The 21,143-nt window shown below is 36.2% G+C and overlaps 1 protein-coding gene across 18 annotated transcripts in view; it reads right to left on the bottom strand.

Moving 5' to 3' along the window:
• The window catches only part of ATOSA (atos homolog A), an 86,405-nt gene that overhangs the window by 20,358 nt on the left and 44,904 nt on the right, over positions 1-21,143 (bottom strand). For 7 of the 18 annotated variants that reach the window (XM_042252449.2, XM_042252448.2, XM_012181534.5 and 4 more), the window contains 5 exons: positions 6,803-6,987; positions 5,725-5,927; positions 5,330-5,455; positions 2,711-4,553; positions 224-343 (listed from right to left, as the gene is read on the bottom strand). In XM_042252449.2, coding sequence (XP_042108383.1) covers positions 224-343; positions 2,711-4,553; positions 5,330-5,455; positions 5,725-5,927; positions 6,803-6,987 — 2,477 coding nt within the window. The remainder of the gene's footprint in view (positions 1-223; positions 344-2,710; positions 4,554-5,329; positions 5,456-5,724; positions 5,928-6,802; positions 6,988-21,143) is intronic. The other 11 variants (XM_060417924.1, XM_060417932.1, XM_060417923.1 and 8 more) reach the window with 2 other exon arrangements.

Raw genomic sequence — 21,143 nt, 5'->3', positions numbered from 1 at the left:
CAGACAAATTTTATAATCATAACATAATAAATGCATTTTATCCACTTTTCCTTTTTCCATATTAACATTTAGGTATTAAGTATATCAAAAGGTAAAATGATTTCCCACTAAAAATTTATTTTGAAGCACTTAAATTTAAAATTTTCAATTAAAATTTGGATAAAATTATTTGCAAACATTTTACATAATAAGAGAAAAAAAAAAATAAGAGAAAAACACTTACAGGACTGGAAAGAAGAGGCAATCCAGTTCGAGGATGAAAGGCTCTGGTTGAGGTTCCATCCAAGGAATGAAAATTATGTTTCTGCCAGACACTTGAGTGTCTAAATGGTATAGTTTTCTGCTAGGAAAAGAATTAGATTTTAATAGTAACATTCAAGTTTTTTGTTTTCAGATTTAGTCTTAATATGTACTGAGGTATTACATCCTTGGTGGTAAAGTTAATGACCTATAAACCTATCTATACACACATATTCATTATTTGTTGTTAAGTCGCTAAGCTGTGTCTGACTCTTTTGCGACCCCATGGACTGTAGCCTGCCAGGCTCCTCTGACCATGGGATTTTCAAGGCGAGAATACTGGAGTGGGTTGCCATTTCCTTCTCTGGGGTATTCTCCCAACCCAGGGACTGAACTTGCATCTCCTGCAGTGGCAGGCAGGTTCTTTATCATCTGAGGCACAAGAGAAGACCACATACACAAACATTTATATACACTTTAATTAGAAAACAGAGTTTACGAGTTTTTTCTAGATGCTGAATAAACTCAAATAAAGAAAGTATGTCTAATGTATGCCTTGTTGTTGTTCAGTGGCCCAGTTGTGTCCGACTCTCTGTGACCCCATGGACTACAGCATGTCAGGTCAATGTATTTTATACTTAGTCTACCATTAGTAAGCTAATATTAAATTCTTTTAATCTGTGAAAAAAATAACTTCTCACAGTTAGAAAAAATTAGTACAATATTCTAAAATACGAAACTATGTCAATAGCAAGAGCCCTCCTCAGAAAATATAATTTGGTAGTTAGTGCATGATACAAGAATATAAATGTGAATTTTAAAATATACTTAAAACAGTCACAGTACCATGTTTTTGAAGTGATATAAGAAATAGACTATTTCTTAAGAATTTATGCAAGTTTATACTCAGAAATCAAAATTTCATGAAAACACATGAATATAAATCAGAAAGAACTAATGGGTCCTGGCTTTATCATTTCCTAGCTTTATTACCTTGGGCACGTTATATAACCTCTCTAGGCCTAGAGTCCACATTTGCAAACTTTAGTTAGCAACAGCACTTAATCTCACATCATAGTGAAAGGATTTAGTAAGCCAACATGTATAAAACACTCATAAGAATGCCTAGGCACATAGCAAAGGTTATATAATTACATTTAAAGTACTGCTAAGCCACTCCAGTCATGTCCAACTCTGTGCGACCCCATAGACGGCAGCCCACCAGGCTCCCCCCATCCCTGGGATCCTCCAGGCAAGAACACTGGAGTGGGTTGCCATTTCCTTCTCCAATGCATGAAAGTGAAAAGTCAAAGTGAAGTCACTCAGTCATGTCTGAGTCCTAGCGACCCCATGGACTGCAGCCTACCAGGCTCTTCTATCCATGGCATTCACCAAGCAAGAGTACTGCAGTGGGTTGCCATTGCCTTCTCCAATATTTAAAGTAAGAACATGAAAAAAACTAATCACAGTGGCTTGAAAAATACCATGGTCAAAGTAAGCCTCCCTATAATGTACCAGAAAGGGTCATGAAAAGCTAGTATTCTTAGGGTCAGGGTAGGTTTTTGTGACAATTAACGTTTTAGTAAATTGGAAACTGAAATTTGATTAAACCCATGTGTTGGAGGAGAGGAAATCTTCTGTTGAAAAACAGCAATTGGCAACATGGCATAATTTTAAGACTCTAATGTCCAACAAGACTAATCTGCCTGATAAAGAAGATGAACCAAGGTCATTGAGATTTGGGATCAAGGCAGCTAAGTAGTTTTCCATATAACTGAGATATAAATTTGTAATGCTTTTTAGAGAAACAAAGGAAATTTAAGTCTAATAATAATTTTCTAAAGTTAAAAAGTGGTTTGGTGGACAAATAAAATGGAAATAACTTAAGTATGTCTGATTTATGTAGTAAAGTAAAAGTTTAAAAAATGTTTAAAAATCTACAATTTAATTATTACCACAACTATAAGCAAAAGAGATTCATCATTCTTACTTTAAAATTGAGGAGACTGGAAGTTTTAGAAGTGAGTGATTTATTCAGCTTCACTCAAGGTCCAAATTTGTCAGGACTGGAATGTAGGTATTTTGACCACTGGTCAGTGATTTCACTAGATATTCCTTAGCTGGGCAGAGGCATAACACAATGGGCACTCTGCTCGTAAAGGGCCAGAGTTGCTAACAAATAACACATTAAGCTAATGATAACAAGTTTCATTTCTGACTCCTTTTTACTCTCCAGCAACCGTTCCCAGTATTGAAATAAACAAAAAAGGGCAAGAGGAAGAATTTACCTAGCATTTGCTCTTAAGTGGGTAGTTTAATTTATAAGGATGTTGATACTAGATCTGTAGCCAGATAGTCTGCTCTATAGACAATGGGCACCTTGGGCCTTTATAACAAGATCTTCTGTAAACAAAATTTAAACCATAACAAGTATTTGAGGATTATATTTGAAATGTTAGAAATTACTTACCAACACCTCTTTATTTTTCAGTTGTTCACATGTGGACAAACAGTCTTTTATATTCTTTCTCTGAGAAGAGTTTTGAGAGTTTTCATCAATCGGATCTTTCTTATCCTGTTCATTTCTTAATTGGTCTAGCTTTTTGCATTTGAAACCTTCACTATCTTTAATAAGATAATTTTCTATACTATTAAGTTGAGTGTTTTGTTCACATGGCTTAGGCCTTTTTGGGTCTTTATTTGAGCACTCGTTTTCATGTTTACTCAGATATCCAGACATTTCCAACACAGTAACTTTTACTTTCAAGTCATTTTTTTTTGAATTATCACACTGGTGATTGCTAAAAGATTCTGGATTATAATTTTCATTTATTATTTTGTCCTTATACTTATTTGTGTAAATCTGTTTGTCAATACTGTTACAATTTGAATGCTCTTTATCAATCTCATCGTTAATTTCTTGCTTCTTAAATTGACACTCAGAACATGTGTTTTCTAACCTGATTGTCAAATCAAAGTTATTTTCTTTGCAGTGAGATATATTTGAAGGGGTCATTAAACCAGTAGCTTTGTTCTGTGTCTCCTGAAACGTACTTTGGATTTCACTAGGATTGTCCTTATACAGATTTCTTCTTGTTTGAGTTTGCAAAGAAGGCTTGACTTTACTGTTGCAATTAAAAGAACTAAAATATTTATTAGATATTGAGTTTTTCCCTTCACTGATGTCATCTAACAAGGAAAATTTTGTATTAGAAATGGAAACAGAGGTGTCATCCTTGTTTTTCTTCAATAAATTTTTGTCTTCATAGGAACTCCTAAATACTTTAGAAGGAACTGAACTGGAGTCCTGCATGTTGAATGATTGCCGGGGCATGTGAGATGCCATTGGATCAATATGCTCCAAGTGTTGAGCAATCCTTGCAATGATATCTTGCCGTTCTTGGAGTAAAGAGCTTATCAAAGGATTAGTCTCACCAACAGACTGACGAGAATGAAGACCATTAGAGATGCAAGTGTCATTTCGAGGAGTTTCTGGTTTTACTCGAATCTTCCCTTCACTGGTATCTTCTGAAGAGGTGAGCTCTGGACTGCCAAAAGAGACAGAGAATGTTTCTTTACATCTTCGTACACTTTCATTTTCTTGTGAAACACGGAAAAGTTTTGAATTAAGTGAACTAGATTCTTGCATATTAAGTGGATGTCCAGAAACATGGGAAGTACTTGGATCACAATGAATCAGATGCTGAGCTATTCTTGCAATAACTTCTTGCCGCTCCTGAATTAAAGAGCCTATTAAAGGATTAGTCTCACCAACTGACTGCCAGGAACTCTGGCGACTAGAGTCACTGGAATCAACCACTGAAAATGATTTTAAGGTTCTCACTGATGTTTCATGTGACTTTTTCTCTCCTATACTACTGAAGCCTAAAATATTGCCTTGAGATGTTCCATAGTCAGATTTACTACCAGTGCCTGGATATAGCTTGACATTTTTGACAGCTGCACTATATTCTGGAGTTGTGCCATTTTTTGCATGTAATATTATGCTTTCAGGTGCCATGGTCCAAGTTTGTTTGCTGCAAACACGTTGTGAACTGTCTGTACTACAATGATCTGCTTCTGTAGAATTTCGGTGCTGATGGGTTTTAAGTTCATGTTCTTGAATTCTTTTCTCATAAAGGCCAATGTTAGTGTGAATACTACAGGTCAAAACTGGATAATTAGATTGTCTGGGCAAGGACTGAACGCTGACTTTCAAGGCCACATTGTGAGAAACATTGGGAACAGGAAACACATGTTCAATTGGAGTCTGTGAAAAATTCCACTGTAGGTCTACATCAGCAGCACTGATTCTAGAATCACACAGAAAAAAATGGAATCAATGGATTATGAAACATATAATTATTATATATTATTTTCAAAACTTTAAACAATCATATACTTACCTTTGTTTGCACTAATTACTATTGAGATTTTAATCTACTTTACCATGCATGTCACTCTAACAAAACCAACATAAATAGACTATGCCTGCAATACAGACAATCTTCTTTTTAAGAACATTATAGTAATAAAGCACTAAAGTTAAAAAATAGTGTAATTCAAAATTAGTTGTCAAAATAGAAAAAAGGAACTTTCCATTTGCTTCTAAATAAATGAATTCAGTTAATTCTATTATAATTATATGCTTTCTGTGAGGTGATTTAGACATACTCTCTATCTCATGGCTACTGCCTAAAGAGACAGTTAAGACAGCTGTTCAGCAGCTTGTGTGTTTACAGTTTTCAAGATCTAAAAATTAAGTAGGTTTACCATTGTGAAAATTCAGCAGCCCAGAAAGTTTTTCCACTTTATTTACAATGGTAGTATGAATTCATTGTTGGTTCTACAAAGTAAGCTTAAAAGTTCTCTGAAAACTACTCTACACCAAATTTAACCCAAGAAACAAAACTCATCTTGAGTCATATCATATCTAAACTTCTCTAACATGCTTTGAGAAAAACTTGAGTAAATTTTATCCACTTACATTTAGAAATGAAGGAAGTAAACTGCTTAAAAGGTCAAATACCACTCAGTAGTTAACCACTGTAGCTGAATACGCATGGTTCTTTTTCTGCCCTAGACATACCTGTAAAGAATATTTCGTGGAGTAGCACCATGAGAAACACTCAGCCAAGCACTTAATTGAGAAAAAAACACAAATGAGCGGACAGCCAACAGGAGAGTCTTCTCTTCAATAAATCGATCACCACTCCTAAGGAAAGTAAAAAAGCATCATCTAAATGTCAGCAAGTATAAAGTGACTGAATTTTAGAAACGAACTGGTAAATATATCACTCAGGATATATGCTTTCAAGAGTGTGCGAGTACATTTACAAGTGTCACTTGAAGTCACAGAAGTACAAAATAGGTAAATTTTACTACATAAATATAAGGATTCAAAGACATATCATTAAAGTAATTTATAGAAAGTAATGGAAAATCTAATTTACCAGGGACAACTTCAAACTCAGGTCAACTTACTGTCGAGGAACTGGCTCCAATATCCATCTTTCTAATAATAACGCATCTTGTTTAATAGCAGGATCATTTAGATCAATTCCTTCGGTGGTGGGCCCATCATCACTGTAGCAGCAGTCTGGTAGTAGCATCACTTCCACCATGATTGGAAGGTTATTCTTCCACAACAATGCGACCTCAGACCTAGTTCGTCTGGCTTGGCGACACTTGGAGAAGATGGAGGTAAGCAAAATGGCTCAATAGCCCATCCAGTTTTATATTTCAATTCGAAAAGTATAATTGTAAAGCAGACATCTGTATGAAAATGAGTCGCCTATTCAAGGGCTTTGCTCAGGCTTGTCTGTCTGTTTAGGTTTCCTCACTGAACAATGCATCAGCACTATTAACTCCAGAGTGTGGGGATTAGTAGCTAACAACAATTATGATGCAAATTTTCTTGTGGGAGGATATCTTTGCTCTATTTTGTGAAAAAATAACTGCCATGCACAATGTCTGACAGGCCTCAAGATGACCCAGCCTTGTCTCATCTTGATATCATTAATTATAGATGAAAGATTCAGTCTAAGAGCAAAATATTAAAAGTTCATTTTCACTAAACACTCAAAATAGACAAGATTTTAGAAGTTTAAAAATTTGGACTACATTTAAAAAACTAACTGGCAGAAATATCTTTACAGCAAATTATATGCTACATACCAAAATAAATATTTTTAACAGTATTATACAGAAACATTAATGACAGTAAAAAGCATCCTCCCATTAATGTGGGGAAAATAATAATAAACATAAATTGAATAAATAAACAAGAACATAAAGTTGATGAACTAGGGCTGAGACTAAAACTAATGAAATCTAATTCACAGTTAACAAGGATCATCTTAAATCTGATGTGTGTGGACAAAGGTATGAAATTAGCAGCACACTTACCTACTGATGGAAAAAATATGTACTATACTTTTCTTTATGTTGTAACCAATTTTATACTTAAATGTGAATGTTAAAATTGTAATAAAGGTGATGACAGAATTTAAACCAATTTATATAAAAGGCAGATAAAATGCATTCAACACACAATTCTCACCTGGGCCAGCTTGTCACTACATTCATGTTTTGTAGTTATTGGGTAACAGGACTGTGCTGGAGGACAATGGAAACTTTCTGTCCGACCTTTAACAGAACATTCAGGTGTTCGTCCTTCTGTTATTAACAAGGCCAGAGAGACCAAGAATTCCTCTGCATCATACTCAAAATATTCATCCAGAGTATCTAGTATTAAAAGAAAGAAAAGAAAGAAAGATGGGTCCTTGCTTTAAGGTATCCTTGATAAGAATTCATTTTTTAATGTCTACAAAAACTAATACCACAGCCCAAATTCAATTATATCCACTAACAAAGAGTGAAGCTATTTCAAGTCCTAAAAGATGATGTTGTGAAAGTGCTGCACTCAATATGCCAGCAAATTTGGAAAACTCAGCAGTGGCCAGGACTGGAGAAGGTCAGTTTTCATTCCAATCCCAAAGAAAGGCAATGCCAAAGAATGCTCAAACTACTGCACAATTGCACTCATCTCACACACTAGTAAAGTAATACTCAAAATTCTCCAAGCCAGGCTTCTACAGTACATGAACTGTGAACTTCCAGATGTTCAAGCTGGTTTTAGAAAAGGCAGAGGAACCAGAGATCAAATTGCCAACATCCACTGGATCACAGAAAAAGCAAGAGAGTTCCAGAAAAACATCTATTTATGCTTTATTGACTATGCCAAAGCCTTTGACTGTGTGGATCACAACAAACTGTGGAAAATTCTTAAAGAAATGGGAATACCAGACCACCTGATCTGCCTCATGAGAAATCTGTATGCAGGTCAAGAAGCAACAGTTAGAACTGGACATGGATTAACAGACTGGTTCCAAATTGGGAAAGAAGTCCGTCAAGGCTGTATATCGTCACCCTGCTTATTTAACTTTTATTCAGAGTACATCATGAGAAATGCTGGGATGGATGAAACACAAGCTGGAATCAAGATTGCCAGGAGAAATATCAATAACCTCAGATATGCAGATGACACCACCCTTAGGGCAGAAAGCAAAGAAGAACTAAAGAGCCTCTTGATGAAAGTGAAAGAAGAGAGTGGAGAAAAACTAAGATTGTGGCATCTGCCATCACTTTATGGCAAATAGATGGTGAAACAGTGGAAACAGTGTCAGACCTTATTTTGAGGGGCTCCAAAATTACTGCAGATGGTGACTGCAGCCATGAAATTAAAAGATGCTTACTCCTTGGAAGAAAAGCTACGAACAACCAAGACAGCCTATTAAAAAGCAGAGACATTACTTTGCCAACAAAGGTCCATCTAGTCAAAGCTGTAATTTTTCCAGTAGTGATGTATGGATGTAAGAGCTGGACCATTAAGAAAGATGAGTGCCAAAGAATTGATGCTTTTGAGCTGTGGTGTTGGAGAAGACTCTTGAGAATCCCTTGGAGTGCAAGGAGATCCAACCAGTCCATCCCAAAGGAAATCAGTCCTGAATATTCATGGGAAGGACTGATGCTAAAGTTTAAACTCCAATACTTTGGCCACCTGATGCGAAGAGCTGTCTTATTTGAAAAGACCCTGAAGCTGGGAAAGACTGAAGGCAGGAGGAGAAGGGGATGACAGAGGATGACATGGTTGGATGGCATCGCCAACTCAATGGACATGAGTTTGAGTAAACTCTGGGAGTTGGTGATGGACAGGGAGGCCTGGTGTGCTGCAGTCCATGGGGTCGCAAAGAGTAGGACACGACCAAGTGACTGAACTGAACAAAGAGTAAAAACAAGGCAATTAAAATACAATAAACTCTTAATTAACCAGGTAAAAAAATCAAATGTTGATGGATAATCCTCAATTTCATTTATAACAAACCTGCTTAAAATTACGGCATAAAATTATTTTTATGTAAATGTCAATTAAAATATTTAATATTAAGGAATAGAAAAAGCAAGGGAATTCTAGAAAAACATCTATTTCTGCTTCATTGACTATGATAAAGCCTTTGTGTGGATCAGAACAAATTGTGGAAAATTCTTAAAGAGATGGTAATACCAGACCACCTCACCTGCCTCCTGAGAGGCAGATCAAGAAACCACAGTTAGAACAAGACATGGAACAATGGACTGGCTCCAGATCGGGAAGGGGTACATCAAAGCGGTATATTGTCACTTACTTATTTAACTTATATGCAGAGTATATCATGCTAAGTGTGGGGATGGATGAAGTACAAGCTGCAATCAAGATGGCTGGGAGAAATATCAATAACCTCAGATATGCAGATGACACCACCCTTATGACAGAAAGCAAAGAGGAACTAAAAAGCCTCTTGATGAAGATTAAAGAGGAGAGTGAAAAAGCTGGCTTAAAACTCAACATTCGAAAAATGAAGATCATGGCATCTGGTCTCATCATTTCATGGCTAATAGATGGGGAAACAATGGAAACAGTGAGAGACTTTATTTTCTTGGGGCCCAAAACCTCTGCATATGGGGACTGCAGCCATGAAATTAAAAGATGCTTGATCCTTGGAAGAAAGGTTATGACCAACCTAGACAGCATATTAAAAAGCAGAGACCTTACTTTGCCAACAAAGGTCCGTCTAGTCAAAGCTGTGGTTTTTCCAGTAGTCATGTATGGATGTGAGAGTTGGATCATAGAGAAGGCTGAGCATTGAATAATAGATGCTTTTGAACTGTGGTGTTGGAAAAGACTCTTGAGAGTGCCTTGGACTGCAAGGAGATCCAACCAGTCAATTCTAAAGGAAATCAGTCCTGAATATTTATTGGAAGGACTGACGCAGAAGCTGAAACTCCAATACTTTGGCCACTTGATACAAAGAATGTCTCATTAGAAAAGACCTTGATGCTGGGAAAAATTGAAGGCAGGAGGAGAAAGGGATGACAGAGGATAAGTAGGTTTGAAGGCATCACCAACTCACGGACATGAGTTTGAACAAGCTCCAAAGACGGTGCAAGACAGGGAAGCCTGATGTGCTGCAGTCTATGAGGTCGCAGAGTCGGACACAAGTGAGCGACTGAACAACAACAGAAAATCCTTTAAGATAATAATATTTTTAGATGTCAAATATAATAGCTTTCATGAAGAAAACTTCGCCAACAGCCAAAAGGTTAAAATGTCTTATTACATCTTATATTTTTAGTTAAGATGTTTTATTACTATTAAATATTAGAAAAAGAGGCAGATCCAAAAGTATGTTTTTCCCTTTCTCTCCTTTTCTCATTCCTTAACTAGTTCCTAGTTCTTAGAGCCCTAATTCGGTGATGTGGACATTCACAGTCACAGCGTTCTTCTTTTTATTTGCCACACAGTAGCAGTAGTTGCAGAGGTAGACATTTCATAATTATCCAACAGGAGATGCAGGCCTGATTGTAATATACGAAGTGTGATGTTTTTTGGTTCCTATGCAGTTTCAAACAATCTAACCTGCAAATGTTTCACTTAGTTATATTAATTTTAAATTTCTTACAAGTCCTCCAATTTTAAAAGTACAGTTAGTTTTCAAAACTATTAACCTGCTATGCAGATTGGACATGCATGCATATGTACATGCACACACAAAATTCAATTTATAGTACAGTCTTAAAAAGGCTGCTTTCTCTTATCTCTACCAATTAAGCAGTACATACAGGAGACACATTCCTGTAATAAAGGAGACATGCGAGATGGAGGTTTGATCCCTGGGTCAGGAAGATTTGACGCTAGTGGTAAAGAACCCGCCTGCTGATGCAGGAGATATAAGAGACTTGGGTTTGATCCCTGATTCGGGAAGATACACTGGAGAATGGTATGGCAACTCACTCCAGTATTCTTGCCTGTAGAATCCCATGGACAGGGGAGCCTGGTGGACAACAGTTCTTAGGTTCACAAAGAGTTTGACATGACTAAAGCAACTTGGCACACAAGCGACTAAGCACATCCCAAAGTAGATGACGAGAGAACACAAAGTTGTACTGCATATAGCTACTAGTCTCAAATGGTTTGACTCAGAGATGATTTTTAAAACAGTGGAACATTGAAGCACACAATAAATTCCAATGAAGTTCAGATAATACTGGTAAAATTTTGCAAAAGAGGCAGATGTTGGGCTGAACTAGTAAAGGGTAAGTACAACTTGAGGGGAGCATTTGTACAAAAAGAAGTATAGAAACGGTAGGAGTGGAGCCTGATTGTGAATGGCCTTGAGGGGGGTATGATGATAAGCATCTAGATCTAGCCTCAGGAATGCTTATTAGGAAAAGAAGGAACCTTGAGAGCCAACTTGATTGAGCTGGTATTTTAAGGCCATTCCGAAAAGTTTCCCTAAAATGAGCATTTACAACATATAAAATAGCAGTCAACATGACTTGGTGAAATTGTCAGGCATTGTCAATTCTCACTACTTTCTATATATTAACTTATTTAATCCTCAGAGCACCTCTAGAAGGTGGGGACTATTACCACCATTTTTATAGATAACCAAAGCATAGAGAGATTAAATAACTGCCCAAGATCACCCTGCTAGGAAGCTGCAAAGTTGATATTTGAACCTTCGTAAGTCTGGTTCCAGAATCTGAGTCCCTAACTACCCCAAAAATGCTTTCTTTTTCTGTGGCTACAAATTTTGCTTTTATATACTTTAATAGATACTTGTAAAAATATAAATATAAGTAATATATATTCAACATATATTTTAATAATATATTTTGGAATATTTGTGGTACAGGGTTTGTTTCCAGGAAAAGGACCATAATTTATAATATTGTGCCAACTGGGGATAAAAGAGAGGTGTGAACTTTCATTTTTCCTCCAGGAACCAATTAGGTCATAAGTCAAGGGTCTCCTGTGGTCTCCTGAGACACAGTGAGTTAAATCATGATGTCCTGCAGAGGGAATCAAAAGACATAAAAAGAAATCCACTCATCCTTTTTTCTCTGATGGTTCTGTGAGTTTTCAAGACTAGCACAGCTTTGCCATGGGCTGGCAACATGGCGTGATTTTAGCTCTCAGAAAATTTCTCTGGGCTCATCCTTTTCCCTCTCTCAAACTGTGGGGTAATCTTGGAGAGCTAAAAACTGTGTCAGAACAGTTGCTCCTAAGCTATGAAATGCTGAGTGTTGCCAAGATGTCAACTACTCCATGTGAGTACTAAGGATGGTCCACAGCCTAAGTAATGTCTCATACATATTTGATACTATTTTTAAAATTATAATTCATCTTCCAAATGGATAAAGATGTGGTGCATACATACAATGGAATATTACTAAAAAAAAATTAAATAATGCCACTTGTGGCAAAATGAATGGACCTAGAGATTTTGATACTAAGTGAAGTAAGTCAGACAGAGAAAGACAAATACCATATGACATCACTTATATATGAAATCCAAAAAAATAATACACATGAACTTATTTACAAAACAGAAACAGACTCACAGACTTAGAGAATGAATTTATGGTTTCCAAGGAGGAAGGATGGAGGGAGAGGGTCAGATTGGGAGTTTCGGATTAACATGCATACACTGCTGTATTTAAAATAGATAATCAATAAGGACCTACTGAAAGACAAACAACAACAAAAAACAAGCCTAGTAGGATATGGCTTACTCACATACTAGAAATTATTAAGTTTAAAATTATAAAAACCAAACTAGAAAAAAGCATTTTTGAATAATTTAATATTTGACTGAAATTGGTTGTTTTGGTCGTTACCTCCTCAAATAGGAAACTAAAAATACTCCAAAACCATGACTGGAGTCTACAATCCTTTGGAAGGCTTACTGAATTTAGCCAGGGTATTAACTAACTATATGAAAAATGCCAAACAAAGATTAGAGATGACAGTGGTTACCTATTAGTTATCTATGTAACTATTACAAAACTACTGCAAGGAATAATATGGACTAACAATGGTATCATGAAACACATAAAATACTAGCTAAATGCATGTGACAACATGATGACAGCCTTTAGGAACTTGTCAGGAAAAACTTATGGGTATCTGAATTTTAACAAATGATAATACTAAATGACACTAGTCATTAGAAAAGTTGCCTTATTAAAATTTTGAAAATTTCAATTTCTAAAACCTCTGCCATACAGTAGAGTTTACTGTAGTAAAGAATATGACTAATGAACTGGGAAATTTTATGACATAATAAAGAAAATTCATTAGATATGAATTGCTATCTTAAGGACATAGATTATCCCAGAAATAAGGTATAATTTGGGGGGTCTCTGTAAACAATTTACTTTTATAAAAACAAAAAGTGTTTGAAACGTAGACAAACATGGGCTGCAAAGGCTTACCTATTAGCCTTTTTTTTTTAAGAGATAAATTGATTTAAAACATAACTGAACAGAAAGGTTGTTATAAATTTTCACAAGCTATCATTGACCGATCATTAGAGAATAGAAGTCAATCAACTAAAGCATAGTTCTTGAGTCCCTCTCCCCCAAAGACCTCAATGGGGACACTGCTTACACCACTGCCTGACTAGAAGCTGTGACCAGACTGGCTCCCTTTTAGTGGCGTTCTCTTCTAGCTCTGGAGTTCAGCCATCTTAAAGTTCTTCATCGGTTCTCTCCAACAAATAAGTGAATAATTTTCCCATTGGGAAAATCTTAAACAATCAGAATGATCCACAGGTGAAACAGGCTAACCTGGGAAATAAATTCTTCATCACTAAGGATGCTCACAAACAGACAGATAAATAATCGCCCGGGTGTAGCTGAAGGGATTTAGCTGTCAAGTGATAGCTGAATTAGACATCCATTGGTTCTTTCAACCTTGAGAGTCTATGAATCTCTACTCTGAAGTACTTCATAAAAATCCCAGGGGAGAGGCCAGAACCACCATTTCCTTCTTGGGAGGACCTAACTGGAGTCCCTCTGAACCAGAACTTATCATAAACACTTAATGGTGGTGTCTGAATCCTTGATTTAAAAAAAATTCTAGAATACTTCAAAGCTCTGTCCAAAGGAAATGGAAGAAGAATGTCCTTCCTATCACTGGGCTGCTGTCTATGCTGTTAAGTTTACTTCTAAAGTCTCCCAAGGTAGTAGATTTCACATCCCTCATATATGGAATAAAATGAAGCATGAGAACACCTGGGGGACTGCTAAAAAGAAAATTTCTCTAAAAATCACGTCCTTTCAAACATATAGTGAACAATCTGGTAATATGAATAAAGATTCTCCCATGAATTTATTCCAAAGAAATAACAGAACAAGTACACAGAGTTGAATGTCGAAGGATATTTATTACAGCATGTATACCAGTCAAAAAATGCAATCAATCTAAATGTCCAAGAAAATGCCCTGGTTAAAAAGGCACTGTGGTAAAGTTTTACCTAAAATAATGATATAGACCTACTTTTGACAACGATTATCCACAACATAAGTGAAAACACAACTCTCAAAAGAAATAATGTCATGATCATGTGTTCATGGGATTACATATGCACACATGCATAGATTCCTATAAAGCAAACAGACAAACTAAATTTTAAATAAATTTCTAGTCTCTGGCATTAGACAAAAGATAAAACCTATTAGCTGAAAATAATATATAAATAAAAGAATTGCATAGTGTCATATACATTAATTAGTTATTGTTCTGTAAAACCCCTGCTAAGTAGATCACATTAATAGTGTGGTTACTTAGTAGAGGAATTCGTAACAACAGACATAGACAATGGCATTACTGGTTCTGGTGTTGAAATTAGAACTTAGAAGTTTCAAATACTTTTCTGCTTTGTTTTCTTTCTTTTTTTCTCTTTAAAAGCAATCTTTTAAAAATAATTAGGTAAGAACTAGTATCTTATATTGATAATATGAAAAATATATGGATGAATCTGAGAAAGGGTGTTAAGATTTAGGAGCAGAGGTTATGGTTAGAGAATTGGGCTCAGTTGATATAGCCAGTATATAGGTATGAAGACGGTGTTAACTGCTATACTATAACTGCAAAAACTGAGAGGAATTATGTGAATGCTTTATACTGACTGTTGAAGGATGGCTTTTCTCAGCAGATAACATTTAAGCCAAGGTCAGAACAAGGAACAAACCATTAAAAAACTGGGAGAAAGAGCACTCTGAGCAAAGGGTCTAAGGTAGGAATGAAGCAATAATGTCCCAGGAACTAAAAGAAGGTGAGTAAGGATGGAAAGGCAGTAGCAGAGAGGAAAAGTGGTAAGAATTATAGTTTAGAATGGTGATCAAGGCAGTGCAAGTTTGATGCATGAAGTAGGGCACTCAAGGCCAGTGCTCTGGGACAACCCAGAGGGATGGGGTGGGGAGAGAGGTGGGAGGGAGGTTCAGGATGGGGGGACACCAGTGGCTGATTCATGTCGATGTATGGCAAAAACCATCACAATAATGTAAAGTAATTATCCTCCAATTAAAAAAAAAGTGGTCAGCGACTATATCATACAGAATTTTGAAGCAAGGGGAAGGAAATTAGATTTTATCCTAAATGCAGTGGGAAGCTGTTGGACGGTTTTAACTAGAGAAATGACATGATCTGATTTACATTTTAAAATGATCGCCCTGACAGATATGTTAATAACAAAATAAGTGAAAAAGAATCAGAGTGGGTATACTAGTTAGGAGGTTGTTTTTTTTCCAGGGTTAGAGATATAGTTTTAGGAAACATTGGCACTTGGACAGCATTTAGAGTGAAGAGTCACCTAGAAGCACATAGTGAGAATTCATGACAAAGGCCTGAGGCACTCTAACAAGTAGAGATCTGGTAGAAGATGATAAACAAGCAAAAGGAGCTGGTATATGTCAAGTATGGTATAATGGAAGTTCCAAGAAAAAAAAAAAATGTTTCATGGAGGGTGTGGTCAACTGTCTCAAACAGTAATGAGGTCTAATAAAACATAAACACAGAAATGACCACCGGATTTGACACTAAGGAGGTCATTGGTGACTTTGACAATAGTGATCTCAATAGATGGTGATGATGGAAGATTAGATAGACGTGGCTGCTGCTAAGTCTCTTCAGTTGTGTTCGACTCTGTGCCACCCCATAGACGGCAGCCCACCAGGCTCCCCCGCCCCTGGGATTCTCCAGGCAAGAACACTGGACTGGGTTGCCATTTCCTTCTCCAATGCATGAAAGTGAAAAGTGAAAGTGAAGTCGCTCAGTCGTGTCCGACTCTTAGCGACCCCACGGACTGCAGCCCACCAGGCTTCTCCATCCATGGGATTTTCCAGGCAAGAGTATTGGAGTGGGCTGCCATTGCCTTCTCTGATAGACGTGGCATATATTGTCAATTATTCTGAAGGGTACACATGATAAACACAAAAGCCTACTTTCCTAGTCCTCACTTAACACAATGACGATTCATGTATCACAATATAAGTACTACACATGTAGAATCCTCACTCATACAAAATTGTCTCCAAATCCCAAAAGAGAATAAAAGAAGTTCCCTTCTAAGTCTTTGATACAGGGGCAGGAGATTCTCCCTCTTCAGGGCCTAAAATCCAGTAACTGAATTTTACTAATTTGTTCTTCAAATGTCTCTTGAAATTAAACCTTCCTTTTCAACTTCAAATCAGTTACCAAGTTAGATTCTTATTATTTACACCAGTCTCCTAGCTATGGTCTAGGACTCTAGGCCCTTATTTGTCTTGCACACTGATGCAGATTAATCTTCCTGTAAAGCCATTCCACCACATTCCTCTCAGCTCAACATTTTTCTGTTTGTTTTTTGTTTGTTTTACTGGCTCCTTAACTGTCAATTAAACCCAGTGTAAATGCTTAAGCCTGACACTAGGGCCAGGGCCACCATACAGAGCCAGCTACTCTGGTTGTGCACTGGCAGATTCTGATATGAACACTGCCTCCAGAAGTTATAAACCGAGGTGAGCCTGCTTAGGACTTCAGCTCTGGTTCTTAATCTCTTCTTTTACTGCTCCCTACATGTAACCCTGTTCTATCCAAACTACTGTCTATACCAAGCTCTACTCATTTCTCATCTTGTGCCACCACCTTTTTTCTTTTACCTATTAAATATGCCTCAAGTTTTCTGAAGAACTTTCCTGACTCCATTTTTCCTACAAGAGTCCTTTCCTAACTCATTTCCACACTGATCTTTCACTTACTTGGTACTCTTCCCCAGAACTTATGTAAGCCATTACGCCATGAATGGTTACTTCGGGGTATTGGCACGCAATCCTAAGGTCATAAATTTCACCTCCACCTGTATATATTTCACTCTGTTCCATACACAGACTGTACTGCTAACTTGAGCCAACTCTCTCCCAAACTGCAAGAACTTCCAGAGTTATAGTAACCCATCCATTTCTTTATAAAAATATACTTAATATTCTGTTGATGTTTATTTCCTAATGAGTGAGGTTCTACATACTCTGAAATATTCTCGGTTTCTCATTTACATGCTCCAGTCTCATAGGTATGTGTTGAGTGTTTCTGTTTTAAGTTAGAATTGTAAAAGATCTTAGAAATTATGTAGCCTAATCTACCTTACTTTCAAATGAAGAAAGGTAAAAAGACATTAACTTCCTTTTTCTCAAAGTTGTATGTATACTGCTGCACAGGATCTAGGTTTTTTCATTCCCAGTGCAACTTGATTTATACACTATGAGAAAACTTTAAGAAGAAAATAAAGGACAAAGTTAACTTTAATGACAAGCGCAAAAATTAGAGGCTGTGGCTATAAATGAAAGCAACTTTATATGTACAGTATTATTTTATTAATACTAGTGACATAAATATTTTCACTAGAAGAGTACCTTCAAGTACAAAAATATGCTTTGTTTTTGTTAGCCAAGAACAAAGCTTAAACTGATCCTCAGCATTCTATTCTGAAAAAGGCAAGTGATCTGTAAACTAACTTATCACAGACTGACTTTTAAAAACAACTTTCTAGACTTGTGTGTAGTTTGTTTAAATTCAACCAAATATTTCTGCTGTACATATACATTATATAGCAACCACCAAAATTCAAGATTATGATTAAAGCAATTAATATTCTGAGGTTCAATCAGAAAAACAAAGTAATGTGCATATTTTTATAATAATCTAGCTCTTTGAAAATTAGCTACAAATTTTAACTGTCACATAATCCAAACATTCAGTTAGACAAAGATGATCTCTATCATTTTGAGTTGTGGAGTATTTTATCAAGTTCTTCCTCATCTTAATTCTCATTATGTAGCACAAAGTAATAGTTAAGAACATGGACTCTTAGATCAGGCAAACAGTTCTGCTAGTTGCTGGTTGGTTTTGCACAGGTTATACCTCTTATACTTCTCTTTGTCTTAGCTTTTAAAATATCTATTAGATGGCAATAATAACAGTATTGACCATCAGAGGGTAGTTAAAAGGACTGCATTGCTATTTGTAAAATATTCTGAATATTGCCTGGCACATAGAGTGCACCATATGGCTTCTTAAACTTAAGATAAAAATAAATGCGATGACGTGGGTCTTTCCCTCACTTTACAGATGAGAAAACTAAATTTGTAAAATCATTCGCCAAGGTCACAAACATTATCAGCAGAGAACCATCTCTAAGAGCCCACTTTACACTACCAATAGTTTCTAATAATTCTCAATTATGAAAGTTCATTCTTATTTTTCACCTCAGACAAAAAATGACTCATTTTTAGAGTAGAAGTTACCCTACCTACTCAGGGCATAGATTCTAGAAAGCCCCTCAGACAGACATATCTTCAAGGATTCCTGGTATTAGAAGAATTTTCAATGTTTCAATGTTCTGTTTGTGTACTCAAAACCACTTACAGTTAATTACAACCAAGCTTAGTCCCTTTATTATCAAAGAAAAATGAGCAGCTTCTGTGGGCAAGACAACAGGGGTAAGTTAAAAAGTGGGGCAGGAGTGGAGAGGGGGGAGTCTTGGCTTTTGTATATAATTCAGTTTAAAAACTCAAAGGAACATTGTGAATTTTAATTAATCTACAGATGAAGAAATTAGACTTCATAGAAGTGACAGTTAGTCCAAATCCAATTCTAGCTCAGTCAGCCTCATGTATTTGTTAGTATCAAGGTCATTCTTACTGCTCATTCTGTACTGGTTATCCAGCTCTAAACATTGATTCTAGCCCTTATTGTAAAACATCTTGATGTCTAATTCCCAATCTGTTTCCCTTTGAATTCTCACTGGACTTTCCCGTTTACATGGTTGCTCTGCTGCAATCCTAACAGAATTTTCTCTGTTTCTTTGCTCACGCACTGAGACATGAGGATTGTGTCTTCAATATCTATTATATCTATAGGGATTCCTATATGCAATCGCTACCCAAGCTAAACCTGGTATTTTGAAAGCTGCAAAAGAAGAGTTGTAAATGAGTTGGGAAACCAAAGCCGGAAGATAAGCAGGGGTTAAAAGCCTTACCTAAGGAGTACACTGTTACAAACTGTGTATTTTCCAACGGAGAAGTTGAAAATCTGCCAACTTTTTTCTAGCACCTGATTGCAGTGAAATTTCAACTCAGATGGGAAGTAGATCCAAAGGGAAATTCTCTCATAAGCTTCAGGTGTTCCTATTGCTCTAATGGCTGTTTGTCTCTAATGAGACCATAAAATCCAGGCATGCTGAAACCAGGTCTAACACAGCCATCATTCTATTACCAGTGTCTAGAACAGTGGGCTTCCCTGATAGCTCAGTTGGTAAAGAATCCACCTGCAATGCAGGATACCCTGGTTCGATTCCTGGGTCAGGAATATCCCCTGGAGAAGGGGTAGGCTACCCACTCCAGTATTCTTGGGCTTCCCTTGTGGCTCAGCTGGTAAAGAATCCACCCGCAATGCGGGAGACCTCAATCCCTGGGTTTGGAAGATCCCTGGAGAAGGGAAAAGTTACCCATTTCAGTATTCTGGCCTAGAGAATTCCATGGACTGTATAGTCCATGGGATCACAAAGAGTCAGACACGACTGAACGAATTTCACTTTCAGGACAGTGCCTGATATATAGAAGATGCTCAATGAATACATAAGCATAATGAAAAACAATTAAGCATAGTTATTTAACTAATAAGATCTCAGGTGTAGATCAAAGATTACAGACTGAAGTATGTGAAGTATGGCCAAGTTTGATTAAAGTAGATTAAACTGAGGAATTCAGGTTTTATAGGACAAATGAGCTCAGATTATTAGTTCTGTAACAAACGGCACACTGAAGGTGTCAAAACATCAGGCAATGCACAAGAAGCTCTTTTAACTTTTATTTTACTATGTTTTTTAAGACAGAATTTAACTTATTCACACTGACATTTCAGCAAAAAGTTGTTAAAATACACACACATACCCAACCAAAATGATTATTTCAAGTATGTTCCTGGGACCCAATCATCAGTATCTCAAGAGAATTTATTTCCTAAATTCCAATTTGACAGCCATTTCTGCCATCTGATAGTGTATTCTCTAAAATGCTGACAGCAGGTAATTTTGAGGGTCTGATCTTACATATATCTCACACCAAATCTCATAGAAACCAAAGGAAAAAGCCTTGGTTAATTCTCTAATCACTAATTCTCTATTGTTAACAATCAGTAGAACTAACCAATGGAAATACACTAAAGAAAAGCAGTGATTTATTAAGTGACAATTTGGACTTTCAATTATCTTCAATGCTCTAAAATGTTTCTTAAATTTTTCTAAATCTGTTCATGTTTGTAGATGTTCTATCAGGCTCACAACTGGTATTGTGCAATTTTCATATATATGTGTATATATACACACACAAACACACAAAATTTTAATTATCGTGAAAAAATCAATATAAGATATACATTCCATCATTCTTAAGATATTTTAAGATTAATAGTATTTTCTAAAGCACTATGAACTTCTTGATACAAGGATCTAAAAGTTAAAAGTCAAATAGTTCTAGTTCTAAAACTAAAGAACATAAGAGAATTCTGGAAGTATACAAGGTGCTCCTTTGATGTGAGGTATAACAAGACTATTTACTCAGAACTCAGCCCATGCTAAGTTCCTCTGTTCCCTAAGTTATTCACAGTCAAATAATAAGTACTATCTTTTTTCCCACCTTTGCAAATGTCACATAATATAAAATAGCAACTACCTACCAATTTGAATTTGTTTACCATAACTATTAAATAAACTACAGTAATAAAAAAATACAATGCTGTGTAGTTTCCAAAACACTATCATAGGCTACAGTAAAACTTTAAAAAAGCATATATTTTATGTCATCTAAACTGCTCAGATGATTATATTATAGATTAAAAGCTTGCATAACAAAGAAATAAGGCATTTATGATTAGTATTTACATACCTTCCATCAAAATAATTTCTAACTAAAAGTGCTCTAAAGATATAACACAAAAGAAACTACTCTTTATAGTAGTAAAGCAACTGGTGAGTTCATTA

This window comes from Ovis aries, chromosome 7 (assembly GCF_016772045.2).
Source record: "Ovis aries strain OAR_USU_Benz2616 breed Rambouillet chromosome 7, ARS-UI_Ramb_v3.0, whole genome shotgun sequence".
Taxonomy (NCBI): Eukaryota; Metazoa; Chordata; class Mammalia; order Artiodactyla; family Bovidae; genus Ovis; species Ovis aries.
The sequence above is the reverse complement of the archived record's forward strand: the minus strand, read 5'-3'. Positions and strand labels throughout refer to the sequence as shown.